Here is a 24,912-nt window from a genome sequence, read left to right as displayed (position 1 = left end):
TAAGTTAACCACATATCACACTTGTTTATTATCAGACTTAAACTTCAGTCAGATTAAGAAGTCTTCCTAAATTAGCTTAAGCAAAGTGAGCCCATGGTTACAGTGGGATGCTATGTTAAGTTCCTGTAGGAGGTTACAATATGATTGGGAAAGATGAGAAGTATACCTAATAAACAACTTAAAAATAATACATGCTGTGTGTAAGTTAGAGCTTCACTAAGGAATGGGCTGGAAATGCCGTAGGTATGAAGAAAGGGAGGACAGTGTTCAATGCCAGAGTTTGAGAGGGTTTTTTGGAAGAAATGGGCCCTCAAAGAATGGCTAAGAATTCAGTGGGTAAGAAGAATATCCTAAATTGGGAACCGTGTGAACAGGCCACATGAGCCTGGGTGAAGCACAGGAGTTGCTGATAGAAGCAGAGAGTTTGTGTCTGGAAGGTGTGGAAACTTGTGAGTAGAGTTGGGTTAACTTATAGCAAGTTTGAAGCACGGCAAATGAGTTTAGACTTGCAGGAAAAATGAACTATGGTGGGTTTTGAGATGAGAATATTCGTCTAAGAAAAAAAATTGGGAGAACAGAGAGACTTGAGTAAGAGGAAAGTGGCCAAGCAATTGTGAGAATGACCACACATGAAATAACAAGGCTCATGCTATGGCTAACATGGAGGATATGAGGCAGATATTATAGGGCATTTCAAAGAAAGAACCTATAAAAATCGGTAACAATTTCTTCAATTGCACACATCAAGGGGTGACTCTAAAGTCTGAAACCCGAAAGAGTGGTGAGAAGAAGTGGGAAGAGAGTTAAAGTTTATTCCAGGAGGGACAATATGGCAAATTTAATCAACTGATGCTGAATTAAGTAATATTGCTGGAAATACAAATGCAAACATCCATTTGACAGAGATACAAAGATTGGAGACAAGCAAAAATAATAAATTTGGAGGCATGATCATAGGAGTGATAGGCAATGCTGTAAAATTGTATCAGCTCTCCATAGGAGAATATTTAAAAAGAAGAGAAAGAGCCCAGCCAGTGTCCCCCTCAGTGGTTAAGGGTCCACTCATTAGCCAAGAGGTCACCAGTTCGATGCCTGGTCAGGGCACATGCCTGGGTTTGGGGCTTGATCCCTGGTAGGGGGCATGCAGGCCAATAGATGTTTCTTTTTCATCAATGTTTCTATCTCTCTATCTCTCTCCCTTCCTCTCTCTCTAAACTCAATTTTTAAAAAAACATATTTAAAAATATATATGTAGATTATTATTTTAAAAGAAAGGATACCTAAATTTCATAGCAGAATGAGTGGAAATGACTATTAAAGGAAGCAGGAGGATTCAGTCATGGAGGCAGAAGAAGAATCAGAATAACATGATATTGAAAAGCCAGTGAGAAGAGAGTGTCAAGAAGGAAGAAAATCCTGAAGAAAGAAGTTTCACAATAAATTTACTAAATTTAGTCGGTGACCTTCAAAAGAACAGTTTTAGTAAGACACCGAAAATAAATACAGCTTGTCTGGCCCCAGAGCCCATGGGCTTGTTCGCTGTATTAGTACTACATCTTTATTGCTTGCATGAGAGTTATAGTCCTAGGAGACATAGGAAGGGAGAATGCTAGGAGCTCTTGAGAGAAACTGAAAATAAGATAGGAAGATGCCAAAATCAATTTCATAGCCCCTAACCTGAATCTGCTCCCTCTCCTTTACTAACTCAAGACTAAAAATAACAGGTGGCTCAAGTGGCTTGGGTTCTTGAAATGTCACCTGAGAACCAGGGTGAGTCAGTGGAAGGGCAGGTAACTCAAATCCACCCAGAAAGGTAGAGGGGGAGGCTGCCACTGGAAGGCTCAGGTGTGACTTGACTATTTTAAGTCACCGTTTGAAGATGATCCACTCCCTATACTGTCCCTAATGACCTAGCTGATACCAGAGTCTTTAAAGATTAACTACAACACTTTGGAAGCCAGGTGGTTTTAACCACAGCATGGGAGCTACTTAATGTTAGCAGGAAGTTGAAGGGAAGGTGATAAGCACATAAAAGGGCTGGAAGATTGTGGAGTAACCGGGGTGATAAGATGGGGATGGAAGAGGCTATAGCTTTTTGCAGGTAAATAAATTTAGGGAGGGAGGATATTTTCAATGATATTTCCACCTATTATAACTATAAATGAAGAAAAGGACTTATTCAAAGAAAACCAAATAACTAAGCCCAATATTTACTGAGTTCACCATGGAGAAAATATTCAAGGGAGTTACAAGTTTATTTTTTAAAAGGGAGATTCTTTAAACTTACCGTGGTATTCTTTATTTCCCTCCATTGTTATGTTCAACTTAGTATCTTTTGAAAGACTTTTGGCAAGCATTCATATGACTGAACACCTTGTTAAAATTTCTCTGTGAAGTCAAGGAAGCCTTGGACTTCTCTTCCCTATCCATCTTCGAATCCGTTATTTTGATACTTTAAGCTTTGCTGCTATAACTTGACCAAGTGTCTGCTGGTCATTCAGGACTACAGAACATAAAATAATTTTGTCTACTATAAACCATTGTACCATTGATTTTCACATACTGAATATATTAATCGTATTTTGTTGTTATGTTAAAACAAATTAAATCTATTTATATTTATATTGCAACAGAGACTAAAACTATTTCCAGAAATTCTGCATTCCCTCTAAGCTTTATCAGTTGTCGACCTTGTTGCCAAAGTTTTATTAGAGAAATTTGAAATTTGGCTGTACTTGGTACATATTGCTATGTGTGGATTCTTCAGAATTGTTAAGATTGTTTTAACAAATATAAGTAATTCTGAATTGAGAATGTATTTTGTAAGTTATAGGAAGTTCCTTTCATTTGAAGGATGGACCAGTGGATTTGATGCCTCAGTGGGCTTACTCAAAACTGTAGTTTTTATTATCATTACTGATTATAATTATCAGCAAAAATAATACAACCTTATTTTATCAAAAAAGGATATCTCTTCTCTTTTATTATAATCATCCAATCAAAATTTTGATGAGTATGAAGGGACCACAGATTATTTTTGGCTCATGTTTACCTATTTTACATCCAAACATACAAAATTGAAGAGAATAGTAAACTATACTTCCACATAATCACACCCCAGCTGCAACAATTATCAATTCAGGACCAACCTTGTTTCATCAATAGCACCACTCATTCCCACCCCCATCTTGAAGCAAATACCAGACATTATATCACTTCAACTGTAAATGTTTTAGTATATCTCTAAGAAGGACTTTTTAAAGAACGTATTGTTATACCATTATTACACTACAATTTAATAATTTTTTATTCAATACTTACTTAGTATTCAATATTCAGATGTCCCTGTTTGTCACGTAAGACCTGTTATAGTTTTTTTTTTTCAAACTAGGATACAAATCAATATAATTGGTTGATATACCTCTTCAGTCTCCTTTAACTGGAATCCCCCTGCCTGTCTTTTAAGATGAGGACTCAGACACAGGAAGGTTATTTGATTTTCCCCACAGACACACAGACAATGTCTGAACCAGGATTATACCAAAGTCCCCCATTTGCTCTCTTTCTATGAAGAAAGGCCATGTAGGGTGGCTCCCTTACGTTCTTCTATTGCTAACTCTAATGCGCTTTCCGCCCTAGTTCCAGAAAGTTATCATGAAGGATCTAGGTCACCTTATGAGAGTACTTTACCTTTATCACATGCTTGGGGTCATAACCTGTAGTCCAGACACTTTCTCCTCTCATGCCAGTTTTCAGACCTCAGTGTATTTAATGAGACATTTAGGAGGAAGGAAAATTAAATGACATTCATTCATGGTGAGATCAGTGTTACCTAAAAGTGCCAGAGCCTATTTTTTTTTAAATATATTTTATTGATTTTTTTTTTACAGAGAGGAAGGGAGAGGGATAGAAAGTTAGAAACATCGATGAGAGAGAAACATCGATCAACTGCCTCCTGCACACTCCCCACTGGGGATGTGCCTGCAACCAAGGTACATGCCCTTGACCAGAATCGAACCTGGAACCCAGGCCGACACTCTGTCCACTGAGCCAAACCAGTTAGGGCGAGCCTATTTTTTCTCTAGCTCTTGTCTGTGGGTCACGGCTGTGACCCTGTGTTCAGTTTATCTGACCTATGCTTTTCCCAGTTACATATCTGAGTGGAATTGCTGGATTATAAAGTAACTATGTTCAACGTTTTGAGAAAGTGACAACAGCTACACCATTTTACATTCCCGCTAGCAGTGTATTTGGGTTCAGATTTCTCTATATCCTTGCCAGCACTTGTTATTGCTGTGTGTTTTTATCATAGTCATCCTAGTGGGTATGAAGTTGTATCGTATTGTGGTTTTGATCTCAATTTCTCTAATGACTAATGATGTTGAGCATCTTTTCATGCATCAATTGGTCATTTATATGTCTTCTTTGGAATATTCTCAACTTTTGTCTAACACAAATATAGGCTAATTGAGGAAATTTTATGCCAAATATAATGACAGGATCTTGGATAAGGTTTTGAAATGGGACAGACTTTGCACAGCCCATAACTCAAACCAGAGGGTCAGAGGCTTCAGCCCTGACATTGACTTGCAGACGTCACGATGAATAAACATGTGCGTACATACAGCAGCAATACACATTGCCTCCAGTAGCTAAACAGTCATTCATATGTTGGGTTCATGGTAGATGTGGGATTATTCTGTAGGGATTGAGATAGAGTTTTGAGGGATTTACTGAATGAGAATACAAAGTAATAATAAACCAAGAGATCCTTGCCTTGTCTCAGTTTTGTGAGTGGATCGGTGTAATTTGGGCACTCACCCTCAACTTCTTTGTTGGTAAAGTAGAGTACTGAGCTATGGTTTCTAGTTCTAAGTAATTTATGTAACTCTTTGAGAGTAAAGGAAACATCAGGGAATAGTGAAAAGATTAGAAAAAAATATGTATGGGCCTATCAAGGGCTTTTTCTCCTGATGGTGATGACGACAAGGACTTCATAGATAGAGCCGTCTGGCAGAAAAGAGCAGATTCCGACTCTGCAATGTGTGTGGAAACCCATTGAAGGTGTAGGAAAGGTTTGCTGAAAGGTTCCCAGGGAGGGCAGTGATGGAAACCATGCTACTGACAGGGACATTTTAACTACTTACCAGCGGATATTTAATTATTAAATGGTACTTAGGAGCACTTGCTATGTGCTATATATGGAGAGGAAATGATGTAAATTCAGAAAAGGAGCAAGGCAAGACATTTCAAGGATATAAAATAAAAAGGAGAAATCTGTTGCGGGCTATTTTCCTCCCAACGCCAAGAAGCAGCAGCTGGTTGTGGCTGTCATTATAAAAAAGCTTCAGGATAAATGATGACACCTGCCAAGGGACTTCAGATACTCGTAGGTCGTGAAAAACATGAACTAATTAATTATCACAACACCCTTGGGAGGTGGGAAGCAGCATTTCCTAGTTGTATGGGTGGGTAAGTGTCAGCCCATAAACATCAGTGGTTTGGCCCCTTGACACAGTGGAGCTGTGACAGGACTGGTAACAAAATGTCCTGGCATTTCAACTTCCAGACATGTGGGTTTTTTCATGGCTGCAGGGCTGTAGAACAGCTCAATTGTGATGGCGCGGCTGTGAGGCAGCCCTGGGGCCAGGCCCCTCTGTGGCTGGACAGCTCTGCTCTGCTCCTTGTTGGTCTGCTCTGTTCTGCTTTGCCAGTCTGCTTTGTGCTTTGCTGGTCTGCTCCTCTCTGCGGTGCTGGTCTGCTCTGCTCTGTGCCCGTCTGCTCTGGCCTGAGCTGGTCTGCTTCTCTCTGCTCTAGGGAGCTAACTTTGGTGTTTTGGCTCAGCCAGGGAGGGAGACTCAGTCTTCAGTGGAAAAGGAAAATTCACTCCCAGACCTTCATTTTTAATTTCTATTCCAATTCATCCTCTTAGTGAATGTGCTCCCTTTTCTTATACAATGACATTGGCTAGAGTATGTACTCCTGATTTGTGGGTACATAATTACTAGTTATTCTTTGTTATTCCCAAGGATATAAAATCACATTTGAGACGGGACCTTTAAAATCATCTGCTTTAACCCTCTCATTATATGTTCAGTTACTCTCCGTGGACATAGAATTTACTGGTACCAGAGTATAGATCAGAGCCCTTATTTGAAAATGTCATGGTTAGAGGTTCCCATAAAAGCTATCAATCCCCACAATGCATCTGGCTCTTTTTTTAAAAGTGTATATTTTTATTGATTTCAGAGAGAAAGGGAGAGGGAGAGAGAAACATCGATGAGAGAGAATCATTGATTGGCTGCCTTCTGCAGGCCTCTTACTAAGGAATCGAGCCCATTGAGCCCACAACACAGGCATGTGCCCTTGACCGGAATCGAATCGGGACCCTTTAGTCCGCAGGCCAATGCTCTATCCATTGAGCCAAACCAGCTAGGGTGCACCTGGCTCTTAAATTTATGTACAAGCTCTGTTAAGTGGCTGCCCAGCCTGATTAAACACAACCAGTGATTAGAAAGCCACCACTGCTAGGCAGCCCATGCCACCTCCCAATGGCAAGGAAGTTCTCCTTCCCCTTCAACATCAAACCACTGCCCCTCCACACTGACCCCAACCCCTGCTTACCCGTCTGTAAGACCTCTCTTATTTCATTTTCCTGACCATCTTTATTGCTGTTAACTTAATATCCTTTCAGTAACTGCTTTTGAAGCCCAATCTATAGATATCACCAACAATAAAATGATAAGTAAGGAGAATTATCTAACAGAGGAAATTACACATAAAGGGTACTTTTAATGCAAGGTGAGAGGGCTTTGATGAAGCATATATAAAATATTAGGAAAACAAGGAAATTCCATTACTTGTCTACTATCTATAAGCACTGAAGATATAAAGCAATATTTCCCGAAGGAATACAGAGATATTCCCTGCCCTTCAGAAGCTTATGGTCTAAAGAAAGACAGAAGAAATAGAGCAGTATAAGTTTTGACTTGCTATCAGAATCCAAGCGATGATGTGCTCTGGAAATACGATATTCCACTATATTGTTTATAAGATGTTGCTGAGCATTAACAGGCATGGCTATTCATAAACTTAGTCACTAAAAATTAAGTGATCAGCAGAGTTGCACAACTGCAGGGGCCTTCTTCACATAATTTCCTGTGAGAATTCAGCCCCTGGATACCAACTCCCTGCACTTATAGAGCACCTACTAAGTGCTAAACACTGTACCTCGGTGTGTAATGTTGAACAAAAGGAATTAACCCTGCTCCCTTATAACTTCCTTTTCTGAGGAGGAGACAGACATTTAAGAAATACATATGCAAATAACCATAGGACTACAGTTTTGGTCAATACTATAAAAGGAAAAGAACAGTTTGCTGTGGAATAAATGTAATTTTTAAAAGGATCACAAAGAAAAATTTCTCTATGAGTACCTGGCATTGCCTCTGAGACCCAAAGGCCACACAGGGATTAATCTGGCAGAGAGAGGGAAAATATGCAGGCAGAGGTGGGAGATCAGTGAGCTTCAAGAACTGAGTGAGTGGCCAGGATGAGGGACTAGCTCATGTGGAGCCTCGTGGGCCAAGGAGGAGTTTGGGGTTGAGCTAAATGCAATACGATGTGTGATAACAGGGAATTAGGTAGATACTTCTCTGCTGGGAATGACATATGGGGGCTGATGAGCAAGAGGATTGTGGAGAAATCTGTCTGTGCATAGATGCTCAGTAAACAAATATCAAACTGAACTATTTATTTTCAGTGTGAAGATTTTAGTTCTGATCTGTTTCTTTTCTATTTTCTAAACTTAATAGAAATGTTTTCTGTTAGAAAATACAAAAACCTTGCTGATTGTTGTTGATTTTTTGCCCTGCCTGACACAGATATATCCCAGTCAAGTGACTCAATCTGTTAATGACAAACATATCTGAGTCCATAAAACAAAACTTGCTCTGGCTAATCATTTCCTCTGTTTCAAACTCACTTGAGCCTCAGGCATTTTTTGGATTTTACTGCCACCTAGTGTCTCTGAAAACATAAGTTTGTGTTTCTGAACAAGACACTCCCCAAAACTGTACAACTCTGCAAATATATTTCTACTTCTGAAATGGGAGAATGTCTAATTTGGTTTTATTTATATTGAATTTAAATCAATATAAAATAATTCTAGTCTTATTTATAACCCTCTCTCTTTTACCTGTTCAGTTATCCAGGATTTCACTGATCCCTCTGATTTGCACTCCTACAGTCTTAAGGCTTGCATGTGAAAGTTCCTCACAAATGTTGTGTGAGGTGGACCAGTATGCCCAAGTATCTGGCCTTCGGAAGCAAGTAGGAGTTGAAGTCCAACTCATAGCCTGCTTCCTAAGTCAAATGCAGAGGGGTTGTGGCATCTTTTTCTAATTTGCAAATATAAGTTATCTGCAGACCCGAGTCACTCCACAGTGGCCCCGACACAAAATTCAGGGCTCACCGTTCCCTTGAAACTATTGGTTTTAGGATTAGCTTTAGTTTCTGTTTCAGTCTGTTTTTACAAGGCTTATAAAGATCATTGGCCCAAAATATATTCTCAAGCTTTTGCAGTTCAGTTTGGTTTGGTTTTGTTAATCACTTTTGCATAGAACACTGCCATGACGAATGCTCTTTTCAGAACACAAGTGAGGTTATCCATGCATTTGTGTTCCCCTCCTCCGTGCACCTGTTCAAACACACCAGAACCCACCTTTTCACCACACCCTTTGTTATAATTCTCTCTTTCTTCAAAGGTCCCAAGCCACTCGTTTCCGTTGGCATCAACCAGCTCCTTTCGACAAGCAGCAGACGTGGGCGATAGATAATGTCTATATCGGGGATGGCTGCATAGACATGTGCAGTGGCCATGGGAGGTGCATCCGAGGAAACTGTGTGTAAGTAGATGTGTTCTCTTCCTTGTGTAGAAAGTTCCTGACTGACATTCCAGCCAGGAGATTTTTCTGAAACCGGTTTATTAGTCATTCCCAAGCTACCTTAGCTTATACATTTGTCCTAAAATCTGATGCTGAGCTAACTACAGGGTTTATGGCAACTGTATCTTCATTCTTGCTTGGAGATTAGGAACTGAACAATAGCTATCTTGTCAGGAGAAAGCTGAATTATAGTTGACTGATTTTATTTCCTTCTGTGTTTCTGTGATACACCAGAACCTTGAAATAGACATTAAAAGAAGAGCAGGGGTTTCATATGTTCTGACCAAAAGTAATACATCATTAAGTATTTTCCTCACTTAGGTCTGAATATATGTAATGATATACATTACTGTGGTTTAATTGGTCTTCCCATGTTGTTTGCTAAAGAAAGTACATAAATACCTGATCAATTTACCAGGTATATATTTGATGGAGAGGCCTGTTATTTTGTTCTTAGAGATCCTTGGCATCTTTGGAAGGATCTAAACGAGGTAGGTGTGTGTGTGTGTGTGTGTGTGTGTGTGTATGTGTGTGTGTGTGTGTGTGTGTGTGTGTGTGTGTGTGTGTTTTGTGTACTACAGGCCTCTGTGCTTTATTTTCAAAGACTATACTGTTTGATAAATTGAGGATGCTAAGAGAGAATTCATAGTGCCTTCTCCACTAATCTTCACACACCTGGGAAGTCTTTCTTTTGTTTAATGATCTGGCCCATATCCAGAATCCTCTCTGAGACTCCTGAGCCTCCCAGTTCTGAATTCATATTTCCTCCCACATGGAACAGAGAAGTCAGTCCTTTGGTCAGAAAGGTCAGATGCTGTTCAGAGTACCTTCTGCTGTTAGGAACGTGGCTTCTTGGATTCCCAATTGGCCCAAAGGCTCTATTAAAAAGACCAGTTCTGTAAATTGTGAGGGCCTACCAGTTTAGTTTGGCATCTGCAGCTGTTTATCAGCCATCCAGAACTGTGTCACATAGAGACAGGGCTTTAGTAAATTTCTTGAAGTTGCTTCTTTCTCTCCACCTATAAATCCATGCCATTACTTTAAGAAAGCCTAGGGGCATTTAATCCACCGCTTATTTTTAACTTAAAGCACTCTTGTGGAGAGGAGGTGAGTTCTGGCAAGCTCTGTGAAGATGAGTAACCTTTCATCATCATGGATGGGAAAAAGGTTCGGTCGGCTTCACTAATTTGAGCACACACTTGTGCGGGGCTATGTTTGATGTTGACTTTTCCTGTCTCTTTCTCTGCACCCAGCTGTGATGAGCAGTGGGGTGGCCTGTACTGTGATGAGCCTGAGACCTCCCTTCCAACTCAACTCAAAGACAACTTCAATCGAGCTCCATCCAACCAGAACTGGCTTACTGTGAATGGAGGGAAATTAAGCACCGTGTGTGGAGCTGTGGCTTCAGGAATGGCTCTTCATTTCAGCGGGGTGAGTGGTTGGCTACTGGGTAATCATTTCTGCATCCTCTGAGATTCCCCAAAATGGTTGCATCTCCTTTAAGGTGTAATTGGCAGATCAAGATGCAAAGTTGTGCATTCAAAATGCACAGCCCAGATCTGAACTTGCCACTTTATACATAGCAGCATACACTAATTATTTCCAACATTTTCCTATCACAAATCAGCTGAGACAATTTAATTATGCAGGGCAGTGCCAGCACGAGGCATATTTAAGTACATATGTTTAATTTCTATCCAGGGAGAGAGTGCTGGCACATGTGTGAGGGTCTTCCAACTTGATGATGCTCTAACTGAAAACTCTTGAGTTTGCAACAGATTTTGGAATTAAGGAGCCAAAATCTAGAAAATGAGCTTCAATGTTTCCTGAATTTGTTAATAACTATTAATCCTTTATGTAAATTATCCAAGAAAGAATAATTGTCAGTAATTACTAGATACTTGTATTTATAGCAAATTATTTTCTGAATGACAGCAGCAATATTAGAAAATTTCTTTCAGAAATTTATACTCATCCTACATTGCTGCCAAAGATGACTTGTTTAAAAACAGTATTTCTTGCCCGGCTGGGCTCAATCCCCAGCTGGAGGGAGGGTACAAGAGGCAACTGATCGAGATGGTTCTATCTCTATTCCTCTCAATAAAAATATATTTTTAAAATATAGTATTTCTCCAATACCATAGTTAAATACCCCTCACAGGCAATTGAATTTTTTTATTATAAATTCAGCCCTAACTGGTTAGAGTATCAGCCCATGCACCAAAGAGTCACAGATTCGATTCCCAAGCATGGACACATACCTGGGTTGCAGGTTTGATCCCTGTGCCCGTGCAGAGCCTGTGAGGGAGGCAATCGATTGATATATCCCTCTCACATCGTTGTTTCTCTCTCTCTCTCTCTCTCTCTCTCTCTCTCTCTCTCCCCCCTTTCCTTCCCCTATTCTACTCTCTTTTTTAAAAAAAAATTATAAATTTACTGTCAGTTCTTTATTTCCCTATCATGCCCTACCTTTGAGTTTGCATTTGTGCCAATGAAGTACATTATTTATATTCAGTGTTTAGGCCCAGAGTAATAAGAGGACATACCGCATATAGGATTTTTTTAACCAACCACACTGACTAGGAATGCAGTGTGTGTTCACAATACTTTTCCTAGCTTAGGTGGAACTCTAAGGGGCCTCGTTTTCCTCATATGTTCAACCATGAAATCTCTACCTATCTACATTAATGAATTAATATTGGTGACATTCAAATCAGGTATAAAAGTTTAAAAAGCACTACAACTATTATCTCAATTATAATAAATGCCTATGAATAACTGGGAAATGTTTAATAAAAAACATAGAACAGTTACTTTAATTCCAGCTCTCATCATGTTTATAAGAAAATAGAAGAGAATCTTCTTAGGTACATTGCCCTTTGTAAGTTCTAATACAGAAACTTCAAAGTTCAGCAGATAATTTGCTGAGTACCTATTGTGTGCTAGAAGCCATGCTAGGAGCAAGGAGAGATTAATAAAATGGGTATTATAATACTATGTGACTTGCATTATAAAAGAAAAACAAAAGGGATGGAAGCCAGAGAAAACCAATAACATGCCATCACAATTCCTTATCGCTGTCTGTTCCGTTCTGCTTTTCCTTAGGGTTGCAGTCGACTGTTAGTCACCGTGGATCTAAACCTCACCAATGCCGAGTTTATCCAATTTTACTTCATGTATGGATGCCTGATTCCACCAAACAACCGTAACCAAGGGGTCCTCTTGGAATATTCTGTCAATGGAGGCATCACCTGGAACCTGCTAATGGAAATTTTCTATGACCAGTACAGCAAACCTGGGTTTGTATTTTCTTTTATCTCTAATAACAAGTATGATTAGCAAAGATTCTTGGTGAGCCCTGCCAGTAATCAATCACGGGGACTTATGGGGACCTTGACATTACCCATCAGTAGAGGATGCCTCTGAAACCAACTGACATGAAGGTGAGGTTTTTGAGATGAATAAACAGCTGGTTTGGAGTTTTGTTGTTGTTGTTTTTAAAATATATTTTATTGATTTTTTACAGAGAGGAAGGGAGAGGGATAGAGAGTTAGAAACATCGATGAGAGAGAAACATTGATCAGCTGCCTCCTGCACACTCCCCGCTGGGGATGTGCCCACAACCAAGGTACATGCCCTTGACCGGAATCGAACCCGGGACCCTTGAGTCCACAGGCCGATGCTCCATCCACTGAGCCAAACCGGTTAGGGCTGGTTTGGGTTTTTAAGACCAACTAGTTTTCAAATCCCAGAATAAGATAAAGTACAGTACCAATAATGAATAGACCCAGGACAAAAAAAACCCATATATATTCATGAGACTGTGTTAAGTAAGTTCAACAGCATTTTGGGAAAATGAACAGAAAAAATACTTATGTATATAGGTTCATTCCATTTTAGAGAATTCGGGGGGCTAGAAAATAAACACAATAAAATGTAAATATCCTTAAGAATCCTAGACTCTAGTTTTAAACTCCTTATTTAAAAGCCCTGAATAGCCCTGGCCCTGACCTAGAGCACTAATATTAAGAGTAAAGGGAGGTAAGTTAGCAGGGATTAAAAGTGAGATTTTATGCAGAGGAGAATAAACCTCAGGAAATTATTTTCCTCAACAGACTTTATGAGTTGTGAATATAAGTTTGAAAGGGTTTCACATATCCCTGGGATTTAAATGCGTAATTGTGACTAAGGGGTATTTCAGCACTGATTTCTCGCTGGTGAAGGTTCATGTTGGAGGGTGGAGCCATGTTCTTCCATGTCTGTCCTTGGTGGCTGAGTCAGGGGTGGCGTGCTGGGCTCATTAGCCCACGGTTCTCACTCAGCAGTTCTTAGTACAACATGTAAAGACAAAGTCAATGTCAAACCACATGCAACTGGTAAAGTAATTACTTATAGCCTGGTACTGTCAGGCTGAGAGTCCAAACATCCTGCCACAATCTAGTGTGCATATTTTGAGCAAATTGCTGGTATTCGTTGGGAGTAGAATGAAATCAAGGAGCCAGGAGAAGGAAACAGATGAAATTAGCTCCAAGGTGACATTTAAAAAAAAAAGTCAACTGGCCTATCTCTCCCCAAGTGCATATACTCTAGGTCTGCAGATCCCAGGCAGGCAGAAAATTGTGGAGTCCTTCTAAGGCAGCCCAGGGGCAGTCCAGTAAGTTGGTGGTTCCGGGATACTTGAATTGTTCGCATTCTGTTTCCCTAATTTAGTGACTGGAGAGACTTCATAAGATCAAGTCAGTTCATCGTGGTTTTTAAAAATTATTTTAGTCAATGTCCTCCCTCACTATGTGACACGGTTGTAAATTACTTTTACTTACGTGAGACCTTTGACAAGACTCCCCCCACCCCCACCATCATTTTCTTACAGATTCGTGAATATCCTTCTCCCTCCTGATGCTAAAGAGATTGCTACTCGCTTCCGCTGGTGGCAGCCGAGACATGATGGCCTGGATCAGAACGACTGGGCCATTGATAATGTCCTCATCTCAGGCTCTGCTGACCAGAGGACAGTCATGCTGGACACCTTCAGCAGCGCCCCAGTGCCCCAGCACGAGCGCTCCCCAGCAGATGCTGGCCCTGTCGGGAGAATTGCTTTTGACATGTTTATGGAGGATAAAACTGCAGGTACATTTTTCACAAAAATCCAGTGGAAATGCAATTTGGATTTGGTTCTTTTCAAAAGAGTAGACTATGAAACCTTTTACAGATTCCCAAAAGGTATAGAAACAGACAAAGGGTATCACCCTTTTTTCCCCTCAATCTTCCTACTTTACATTATAACTAAATATTTTCTTTCATTCAAGCCATCAAGTATGTTTTTATTAAATAACATTCTATAATTTTGTTTATAGGATATTTTCTTTTCTTAGAAAATTTTCATTTCTGTTTCTGTTTTCTAACGTTGGGTAGAAAGCCAACATTTCCTGGTCACTTGTTTTAATATCAAGAGACAAATGTTTAGTTTTGCTACATGTGAGATGCATTTGTGATTCATGTTTCAGAGAGTGTCCAAGGTCTTGCTTTTCACTTTATTCCAGTAGGAGTAGCACAATGAAAATTTGCCTCAAGTATTTTTGTCATAAAATTTTCATCCTTTTTTTTTTTAAGTGAGTGAGCATTGGCTATTCCATGATGATTGTACAGTGGAAAGATTCTGTGACTCCCCTGATGGTGTCATGATTTGTGGCAGTCATGATGGGAGAGAAGTGTACGCAGTGACTCAGGACTTGACTCCCACTGACAACTGGATCATGCAATTCAAGGTGAAAATGTTATGGTCTTGATTACACAAGTAGCCATACACTAGCAATATAAAAATGAAACAGCAACTGTAGAGACAAAGATTATTTATTTCATTGACTTAATATATACTTTGAAATATAAAATTTAATATTAAGGTATACAATGCAACTATGTATAACTTAATGACCTAATGTACTTTGCTTCTGCACTATTTCAGGATGAACCTTTCATAAGAGTAAATGTGCTTCTGCTCAGGGTTAAATACTAATAGTGCAAATATTGATAAATATGTAGGATACTGATTCCAACTAGCAATCTTTTCCGATACAAAAAGATTAAAGTTAGTATGGTTATATCTACTTTTTTTACAAGAGCATGTTAATGTTTCTAAAGAAAGAAAATTATGGGAAACAAAGGCATGAATAGCATTAATAACATCAATTTCGGCCAAGATTTTATGTCAACCAATTTATTCTGTCTACCTTAGCTGCACTATATTAGCAACAAATGCCAGATTATGGCTACCTCCATCAAAGTACCTTCTGCTAACACTTCATTACGTCTTACTTGTAGTTGAAAGTGATTTATTGAGAGTCATAAATTGTAAAACAAAATAGTAAACTTGGTAAAGCTGTTAACAATCCTTCTAGGTCAGCATTCTGCCAAAGAGAAGCGCCAGACCATTAGCACAACAAACAACAATTTGTAAGAGGGCCCAGGCCTCCCCAGGCAATCAGCCAACCATGGCAAAAGCACAGGTTTCAGCTTCTTTCCAAACTCCCTGTCCAATATATTTGGCACTTTCTATAACTTGTCACCTGGAGCAACCATGTCAACTTTCCCACACATCAGCAGAACAAGGACTGAACCTGAAAATACAGGATAGATGTGGTGCAGTGTCTATCAAATGATCAGCAACTTTTTTGTGCCAAGTCCTTAGAGTAGAAACATGTAATCTGGGTTTAATATATTAACAAGCTTGCTTTTCTGTTTGTTAGATCTCTGTTGGATGTAAAGTATCTGAAAAAGTTGCTCAAAATCAAATTCATGTGCAGTATTCTACTGACTTCGGAGTGAGCTGGAATTATCTGGTCCCTCAGTGCTTACCTGCGGACCCAAAATGCTCTGGAAGTGTTTCTCAGCCATCTGTATTCTTCCCAACGAAAGGATGGAAAAGGATCACCTACCCCCTCCCTGAAAGCTTAGTGGGAAAGTAAGTGGAAAATTAAAATAAAGCCTGATTCCAACCATCCAGGAATAGATCAGGGACCCTGGTTGAGCCTGAGAGTCTGTGTGATTGTGAGTAAGATGCTGTCTTCCTCCCTAACTCTAAAGGCTCTCTAAATTGGTGACCTCATGAATGGCTACGTCAAGGAGATCTCAAATTGTAATTCTCAGGCTTGACAAGATGGGCCTTGGCAGGCCCTTTCATGTTCCGTACCTCAGTGTCTGCAAATGGGGACGGAGCAATAGTGATGGCCTGGAAGCCAGTTAAGAAGGTCTCTGTTACCTTACCGATCTGTAGACTGTGGTCCACCACACATCATACGCTTTCCTCGTTACGGCCTTGTCAATCCATGATAGACAGAGCCAGGAGCAAAATCCTAACTCATTATGCAGCTTGTAGAATTCCTAACTCTTCATACTGTTTGTACAAGTATGGTTTGTAGGTTTCATTTTTCTCTTACCAAAGCATTATATTCTGTACCCGCAGTGAAAAGTAATTAGTCTGGATCAGTCGTGAGCCAAGATGATTAAACTGTTCTCTGAAAAGTCTGTGGATAAGTTAATTTAAGGCAATTCCAAAAGATTTCTCTTCAACTGTAAAATTAGGAAAAAAGATACATTAAAGAAAATGATCGGTGAACCTCCATCATATGAATCATAGCGCGTGGCTAAATGAAAAACTTGCTCATAAAACAGTTATGATATATGACCAGAATACATAGAGCCTTTTGCATAAGGTTTACAGATATCATTTACTACATAAGCATTCGCAGTTTTCAGTAACAAATCTAAAGGGCTTGGTCAATTAACATAATAGGAAGCCAAATCAGGATACTTTCAGCTGCTGTAACAGAAGAGCCCATTCAAATGGGCTCAGTTAAAAAAGAAATGTATTATATCCCTAATGAAAATAATCCAAAGATAAATGGATGCTAGGATTAGTTGATTCACAGTAACGATGTTCAAGGACATTGTTATTTCTTACTCTTACTCTTAACGCTTACACTTTGTTCCACTGTCCACACATTGGCCACACTCAGCCTTCAGGTTGGTTCCCCTGAGCATAGACGACTTTCAGAAAACTGGAGGAGAATGCATTCTTACCTATGTTCAATGGGAGAGAAGAGAGTTGCTTTTCTTTCAAAGAGAGCCAGAGCAAGCATCTCCTTGCATCCCATTGGTACAAATAAACTCAAGAATGCCCTTTCCTGACTCAGTCAATAGTTAAGGCAATTATATTACGAAGATTATCTCACCTGACTCATCTGGGGTAAAATGCATGCTGGGAAGCCACCACACATCCTTCCTCATTTTCCCCCTCTTGTTCTTTCTTTTCTTTTTTATAATGAAGTACAACTTACATTCAGTAAAATGCACATATCTTAATTGTTTAGTGCAGTGAGCTCTTACCATTGTGTAACCCATGTAACCACCACATGAACCAAGGTAGAATGTCTATATCACCCCCAAAAAGTTCCCTCCTGCGCTTTGGACTCTTTACACCAACATGGTGTGGAGTATTTTAATATAAGGTTGATTATGAGGTTTGTATTTGTCCCAGAAGGCAGAGAAGAACAATGATGAGATTAAAATCTCAGGAAAATGTCCTTTAATATAACCCTTTCAGATTTGTTTTCTAATTAGCATAGTTACTCTGAGAATATTGATTATCTTTGGGGAACTCAGAAGTTTCTGTTTCCCAATCACCTGAGGACTGTGTGCATGCTGACAAGGCTCTGTCCAAGGATTTGCTCACCTTCTGCACAATTTCAGAAATGCAATTAATGAATCTAAATTGTGATGCAATCACTGGACTCAAGTTCATATGCAATTTTTTAAATAATTTTGTGTTTTAAAATGCTCCTATTGCTTGAAATAGATATTTCACTGTGTTTTCATTGTGTTTTACAAGTTTGCTCATCTGTTATAAAATTTAAATGAAACTAAAGTTCCAGGACTAGAAAGAAATATATAATGACAGTCAGAAAACATTTTTTATTAATCCATTTCATACCCTCAGAGTGTCTTAAATGTTTTTTCTCTTGCACACTGAATGCACACGGAGGAAAATGAACCTGAATAAAGTTAACATTTGTTTCTCACTCCTCTGTTTTTGTGTTGCTAACAGTCCAGTAAGGTTTAGGTTCTATCAAAAGTACTCAGATATGCAGTGGGCAATCGATAATTTCTACCTGGGCCCTGGATGCTTGGACAACTGCAGGGGCCATGGAGATTGCTTAAAGGAACAGTGCATCTGTGATCCAGGATTCTCTGGGCCCAACTGCTACTTGACTCACACTCTGAAGGTAATGTCAAAGTCCCTGATGGAGCATGGACTCGATGTAGGCCCTGACTTAAGAACCCACTTATGGCCCTAACCGGTTTGGCTCAGTGGATAGAGCGTCGGCCTGCAGACTCAAGGGTCCCAGGTTCGATTCCGGTCAAGGGCATGTACCTTGGTTGCGGACACATCCCCAGTAGGGAGTGTGCAGAAGGCAGCTGATCGATGTTTCTCTCTCATCGATGTTTCTAACTCTCTATCCCTCTCCCTTCCTCTCTGTAAAAAATCAATAAAATATATTTGTAAAAAAAGAACCCACTTACATGTGAGACTAATAATTTATACAATGTTCTTTGGGGGCCCCCAGGAAATAAATCCTTTGGATAGAAACTAAAAAATGTCATAGGTTTCTTAGATCAAAATCTAGTAAAATTTACCCAATTCACAAATACATCAGACTGTATGAAGTAAAGTACATAAATACTGTATTATAACATAAGAAACATAGTCACAAGAAATGAATAAACTAAAAAAAAATCTAGTTTCTTTCATGACATTCAAACTTCATTAGCATTCTTCAGATGGATTAGAAATTGTGCAAATCTATATTATGCATTCTATTCAAATCTTTCTAATGAGGGTTCCCATGGTTAACAATACATGTCTTCAGACTAGTGTCCTTACATGTAAACCTCCATTTTTAAAATTGTGTTGATTTGCTAACATCAGCGAGGTAAGGTTCACATATGACTACACATCTTTAACAATAGAGATGATCATGTTATAAGTCTGAAGAGGATCTATTTAAATCACTTCAACAGTACAATAAGATGGCAACTAGATAACTCTCTTAAAAAGGTGGGAAAAAAGTATATAGTTTTTCTGTATAATTGCTGCAATAATAATTCTAACAAATTATTTCCATGATATATTTCTACCATTAGAAAACATTGGGTGCCTCAACCCAATGCAAACTGTATTATGGACAAAATGAATATACTATGGGAAAAATGAATAATCAAGATCTTGCTATGATGTGAGGAGATGAAATAATTTTACACAAAATATAGCCATAATGAACCCTAGTATTTAATTATCTACTCTGCATGTTTCATAATATCATCTTAAATTATAATACTACTTTTATAAACAACATAAATAAACATAATTTGGGAGTATATGCTTAAATAACATTTTACAAATAGAAGTATTACTCTACTCAAACTTATAATTGTTTTAAGATTCTCTCTAGACTTTAAATTCTAATTATTAAACATTATTTAAGTTTAAATGATCTTCACTATATGATTGAAAAGAACATGTGAAGCTATCCTTTTTTTTAATATCCTTAGAAAACCATTTAACACTAGCTCTAATTTTTTTTTAATGATTTCAGAGAGGAAGGGAGAGGGAGAGAGAGATAAAATCATCAATGATGAGAGAGAATCACCAATTGGCTGCTTTCCTCGTGACCCCACTGGGGATTGAGCCTGAATACGAGGCACATTCCCTGACCAAGAATTGAACTGTGACCTCCTGGTTCATAGGTCGACACTCAACCCCTGAGCCTACACCAGCCGAGCATCAGCTCTAATTTTTAAAGTCCATGATCTAATTCTGAATTAACTTAACTATTCCATAGTTATTATCTGAAATTATTTTTAACCACATGCTACTTACTTTTTTTCCAGACTTTTCTGAAGGAACGCTTTGACAGTGAAGAGATCAAGCCCGATTTATGGATGTCCTTAGAAGGCGGGAGTACCTGTACCGAGTGTGGGATTCTTGCAGAGGATACCGCACTCTATTTTGGGGGATCCACTGTGAGACAAGCTATTACTCAAGATTTGGATCTCAGAGGAGCAAAGTAAGTCATTTTGAGTTTATTTTCATCACAACTTAGCACATTGGCCCCAAAGCAAGGAACACATGTGGGAGAAGTTGTTATCCAGGACTTAAGTAGAGTATTTGTTCTAATTTACTATTCTGATGGATCGTGTGTGCTTGCATTCAGATTCCTGCAATACTGGGGGCGCATCGGCAGTGAGAACAACATGACCTCCTGCCATCGGCCCGTCTGCCGGAAGGAAGGCGTGCTGTTGGACTACTCTACGGATGGAGGCACGTTTCAGGGGTGAAAGCCATACCTTGGAGCAGATTCTCAAATTCCATCCAGTGCCCCTCAGAAAAACCTTTGCAAAGAGAATAGTGAAACTTACAAAGAGAAAGTTACCGATTTTAGTTGTGTTACATATTCCATACATGTGACTTCTGTGTTAGCAAAATCCTACCAAATGAAGGAACAAGAGATAAATCACATTAAAAAGTTGTATGGGGTCTGGGGGGTAGACTTATCGGGAGATCACTTCATAAGTTATGTAAATGTCTAACAACCTGAAACTAATATAATATTGAATGTCAACTGTAATTTAAAATTTTTTTTCAATTAAGGAAAATAAATAAAATATTAAATAAATAAGCTCCAAAGTTTATGAGTAAAGAAAAAAATCTCTATGCTTAACTGAAGCTAGATTATAAATTATACAGTTAAAAATAATTTTATATAGTTTTCCAAGTAAAAGATAATTTTAAAAACATTTTAAAGTGTTTTAAGAAGCTTTCATGTGAACATATGTGTAATAAATTCTAAGAGAATCTACAAGATTCTAAAAACATCATTAATTGTGAAAGAATATAATCTGAATTTGTAAGTGTGTCATAAACTATTTTATCCAAATTCTGTTTTATTATTTGGAAGTGGCTGAAACCAGAAGTAATGCCATGAGGTCTTGAGAATCAGCTTTAGCAGGTAGATATTCTTTTTTTTTTTTTAATATATTTTATTGATCCTTCACAGAGAGGGACAGGGATAGAGAGTCAGAAACATCGATGAGAGAGAAACATCGATCAGCTGCCTCCTGCACATCTCCCACTGGGGATGTGCCTGCAACCCAGGTACATGCCCTTGACCGAAATCGAACCCGGGACCCTTCAGTCCACAGGCCGGCGCTCTATCCACTGAGCCAAACCGGTTTCGGCGATATTCTTAATAACTAGCATATAAATAGATGGACCTAAAGTACTGTATGTATTCAAAAGGTGTTTTCTTAAATAATTTAAACATCCCATCTACAGTCATATATCAGTCCAATAATCCACAAATTGCATAGAATTATAATGGCTATTTTTTTAAAATAAAAGAAGTTCTTATCTAGAAGCATGCAAAACATGGATGTTTCTCATTATTCATGAGGAATAATACATATAAGAATCTAGCACAAAATTTTAAAGGCAGAAAATATAAAATGTTTAGAGTTTTTATCTTTGGCCAAGTATTTCTAAATACCCTTCCCTTCATATCATCGGCCTCATGTTGCAACAATATTTATAAGTGCTAAGCATTTCCATTAAAGTCAATGAAGTAAATTCTCATTGTCTGATTGAAGATTTTCTTTTTCAGAAGCTTGCAGTAACTGCAGTACACCAGTGGTTTGTGGGGGGGGGTTTCCCAGATATGTTACTATGTTGATTTATTTGTTGTTATAGGAATTACTTGGACTTTGCTCCATGAGATGGATTATCAGAAATACATTTCTGTTAGACACGACTACATACTTCTTCCTGAAGATGCCCTCACCAACACCACTCGGCTTCGCTGGTGGCAGCCTTTTGTGATCAGCAACAGACTGGTAGTCTCCGGGGTGGAGCGTGCTCAGTGGGCACTAGACAACATTTTGATTGGTGGAGCAGAGATCAATCCCAGTCAACTGGTCGACACTTTTGATGACGGTAAGAAACAAAACATTGAACAGTCTTTCCTGTGAGCTGTTTGTCTGTTTGTGTTTTGGGATGAATTACTACATGAAAATTTAGAATAGTGCCTAGCATATATTTGGTGCTCAACAAATGTTACCTATTGTTTTGCCCCATAGTTTATAAATCTTCAGGGCTGGTGGCTTGTTAAAATGTCAATTGAGAATTTAATAAATCCTGTTAAAGACGAAATGTCTAGCTCCAAATATAATTTGAAATTTCAATACCCCAAAATAATTTTAGTTTCTTTAGGAATTTCTTCACTGCAGAGATAAATATTACATTGTGTTAAAGGTATACCAAGAATCTCAAAACGTGGGCAAAGGACCTAAATAGACACTTTTTGAAAGAGGACATATGAAACATGCTCAAAGTCACTAATTACCCGAGAGATGCAAATCAAAACAACAATGAGGTACCATCTCACACCTGTCAGAATGGCTATCATCAACAAATCAACAAACAACAAGTGCTGGTGAGGATGCGGAGAAAAAGGAACCCTCCTGCACTGCTGGTGGGAATCCAGACTGGCACGGCCACTGTAGAGAACAGTATGGAGTTTCCTCAAAAAATTAAAAATGGACCTCTCATTTGACCCAGTAATCCCACATCTAGGAATATATCCCTAGAAATCAGAGACACCAATCAGAAAGGACATCTGCACCCCTATGTTCATAGCAGCACAATTTACAATAGCTAAGATTTGAAAACAGCCTAAGTGCCCATCAGCAGATGAGTGGATTAGAAAACTGTGGTACATCTACACAATGGAACACTACACTGCTGTAAAAAAGAAGGAATTCTTACCATTTGCAACAGCATAGATGGAACTGGAGAACATTATGCTAAGTAAAATAAACCAGTCAGAGAAAGATAAATATCACATGATCTCACTCATCTGTGGAATATAATGATCAACATACACTGATGAACAAAAATAGAACCAGAGTTATAGAAGCATCAAACAGACCATTCAACCTATGAGGGAAGGCGGGGGCGGGGGAGATGGGAGGGGAGTGAAAGAGTAAGAGATCAACAAAGGACTTGTATGCATACCTATGAGCATAACCAATGGACACAAACAGTAGGAGGGTGAGGGCATGTGCTGGGGGGTGGGGCAGCTGGGAAGAGGTCAATGTGGGGAAAAGGAGACTTACATAATACTTTTAACAATAAAGAATTTTTTTAAAGTATACCAAGAATCATTTTGCAATGGTGAAAATTACCCAGACTAGCAATTACATTTTTTTAAATTTATCTTTATTGTTGAAAGTATTACAGATGTCCCCTTTGTTTTTTGTTGTTGTTTTTTCCCATTGACCCCCTCCTCCCCACTCCTGTCCCTTCCCTAGGCCTTCACCACACTATTTTTTGTGTCCATCGATTATGTATATGCGGAACCTAATGAACAGAATAAACTGGCGAACAAAATAGCAATTACATTTTAAAAGTTGGGTAATCGTTATAGTACTAGTAGTTAATAATCTTTTCTAAATTTTATTTCTCAGCTTGGATATATATTATTTATAGCAATTAAATAAAATAAGAGTAAATCTTAAAGAGTAAACAGAAAGCTAGAGTATAGATATTCAAGTAATTCAACAATAAGCCAGTCAGCTCAAGAGAATAACATGCTATATTCTTTCCAATTTACCTTAACAGAAGGCACTTCCCATGAAGAAAACTGGAGTTTTTACCCTAATGCAGTAAGGACAGCAGGATTCTGTGGCAATCCCTCCTTCCACCTCTACTGGCCAAATAAAAAGAAAGACAGGACCCACAATGTGCTCTCCTCCAGAGAGCTCATTATACAGCCAGGGTACATGATGCAGTTTAAGGTAAGGGAGGTGGCCCTTCCACACAGAGGATGGCGTTATGTTTGCGGGAGGGGATGTGGAGAGAATGCTTATTTGGGCTAGTATAAGGAAAGGATTGATTTCATTCATTAAAAGAGACTTTATCTTATGAATAAAAGAAGTAATCTTTCACAAAGTTTTTATCAGGCAGGATTATTGGAGCATATATAAAATCTATAAGTATATTAGGACATAGCAAGAAATGTAACTGTATTTTTACGTCTCAGGTATGTAATCTTGAATTCACTTTCACAAACCTTAGAAATAGTTGTCTGTGTGTATGTGTGTCTGTCTCTCTCCCTCCCTCCACAACCTCCTCCCTCCCTTTTCTTCTCTCTCTTCCCATTTTTTTATTATATACCTATTTCACATATCAAGTCACTTTGCTTCTTTATTTATCCTTTTTTATTATGTCTTTCCATTTTCCTTTTGTCTCTTACTTCCAAACACAAACCTATACATTAGCCCAGTTGCAACTTCCAAATCCTCAAATATTTTAAAAGGACTCTCAAATCTTTTAAGTGCATATTTATTAATATAGAAGGATGTGAAGGAAGGCATAAAAGATAATTAACAGTCAGATAGTCAGAGAAAGATAAAGCAGTATCAATTGATGTCTTTATTATTACAAAACACACTAAAGGGAAGGGCATTACAAAAATGCACTTTATTACTAGATCATTTTAAAGACAAACATCAATTGTTCTAATGCTCTTATTTAAAGAGATGTGCTACAATGATGGTTAATAATAAGAGTCCCTATTAGCAGAAATAAAATTGTGCTGATAGTTGGTAGAAGAAATGTGGAGTTGTTTAATGGGTAAAGAGTTTCAGTTTTTTAAGATGAAAAAATTCTTCAGATCTACTAGAAAAAAAATATTCACTCTTTTTCTTCAACTCTACGTTAAACTCTCCTTCAGAGATCGGAGGGTGAGGCAAGCTCCCCAAATGCTACCATTCCCTCAGGATTATCTTTAACATAGGGGCATGAAGGTTGTTCAAGGTCATAGGTCACATCCAGTCATTCTAATCCTTTAAGAGTAAG

General features: G+C 38.6%; 1 protein-coding gene across 2 annotated transcripts in view; it reads left to right on the top strand.

The window, feature by feature from the left end:
- Positions 1-24,912, top strand: part of RELN (reelin) — a 423,783-nt gene that overhangs the window by 378,305 nt on the left and 20,566 nt on the right. For both annotated transcript variants that reach the window (XM_070424598.1, XM_070424599.1), the window contains exons 47-57: positions 8,766-8,906; positions 10,199-10,376; positions 12,051-12,244; positions 13,816-14,072; positions 14,556-14,710; positions 15,689-15,903; positions 18,046-18,223; positions 19,890-20,065; positions 20,213-20,319; positions 21,745-21,987; positions 23,674-23,849. In XM_070424598.1, coding sequence (XP_070280699.1) covers positions 8,766-8,906; positions 10,199-10,376; positions 12,051-12,244; positions 13,816-14,072; positions 14,556-14,710; positions 15,689-15,903; positions 18,046-18,223; positions 19,890-20,065; positions 20,213-20,319; positions 21,745-21,987; positions 23,674-23,849 — 2,020 coding nt within the window. The remainder of the gene's footprint in view (positions 1-8,765; positions 8,907-10,198; positions 10,377-12,050; positions 12,245-13,815; positions 14,073-14,555; positions 14,711-15,688; positions 15,904-18,045; positions 18,224-19,889; positions 20,066-20,212; positions 20,320-21,744; positions 21,988-23,673; positions 23,850-24,912) is intronic.

Source organism: Myotis yumanensis, unplaced genomic scaffold (assembly GCF_028538775.1).
Source record: "Myotis yumanensis isolate MYYU_CA2020_CCGP unplaced genomic scaffold, mMyoYum1.0.hap1 SCAF_9, whole genome shotgun sequence".
Classification (NCBI taxonomy): domain Eukaryota; kingdom Metazoa; phylum Chordata; class Mammalia; order Chiroptera; family Vespertilionidae; genus Myotis; species Myotis yumanensis.
This window is presented reverse-complemented; position numbering and strand designations above follow the sequence as displayed.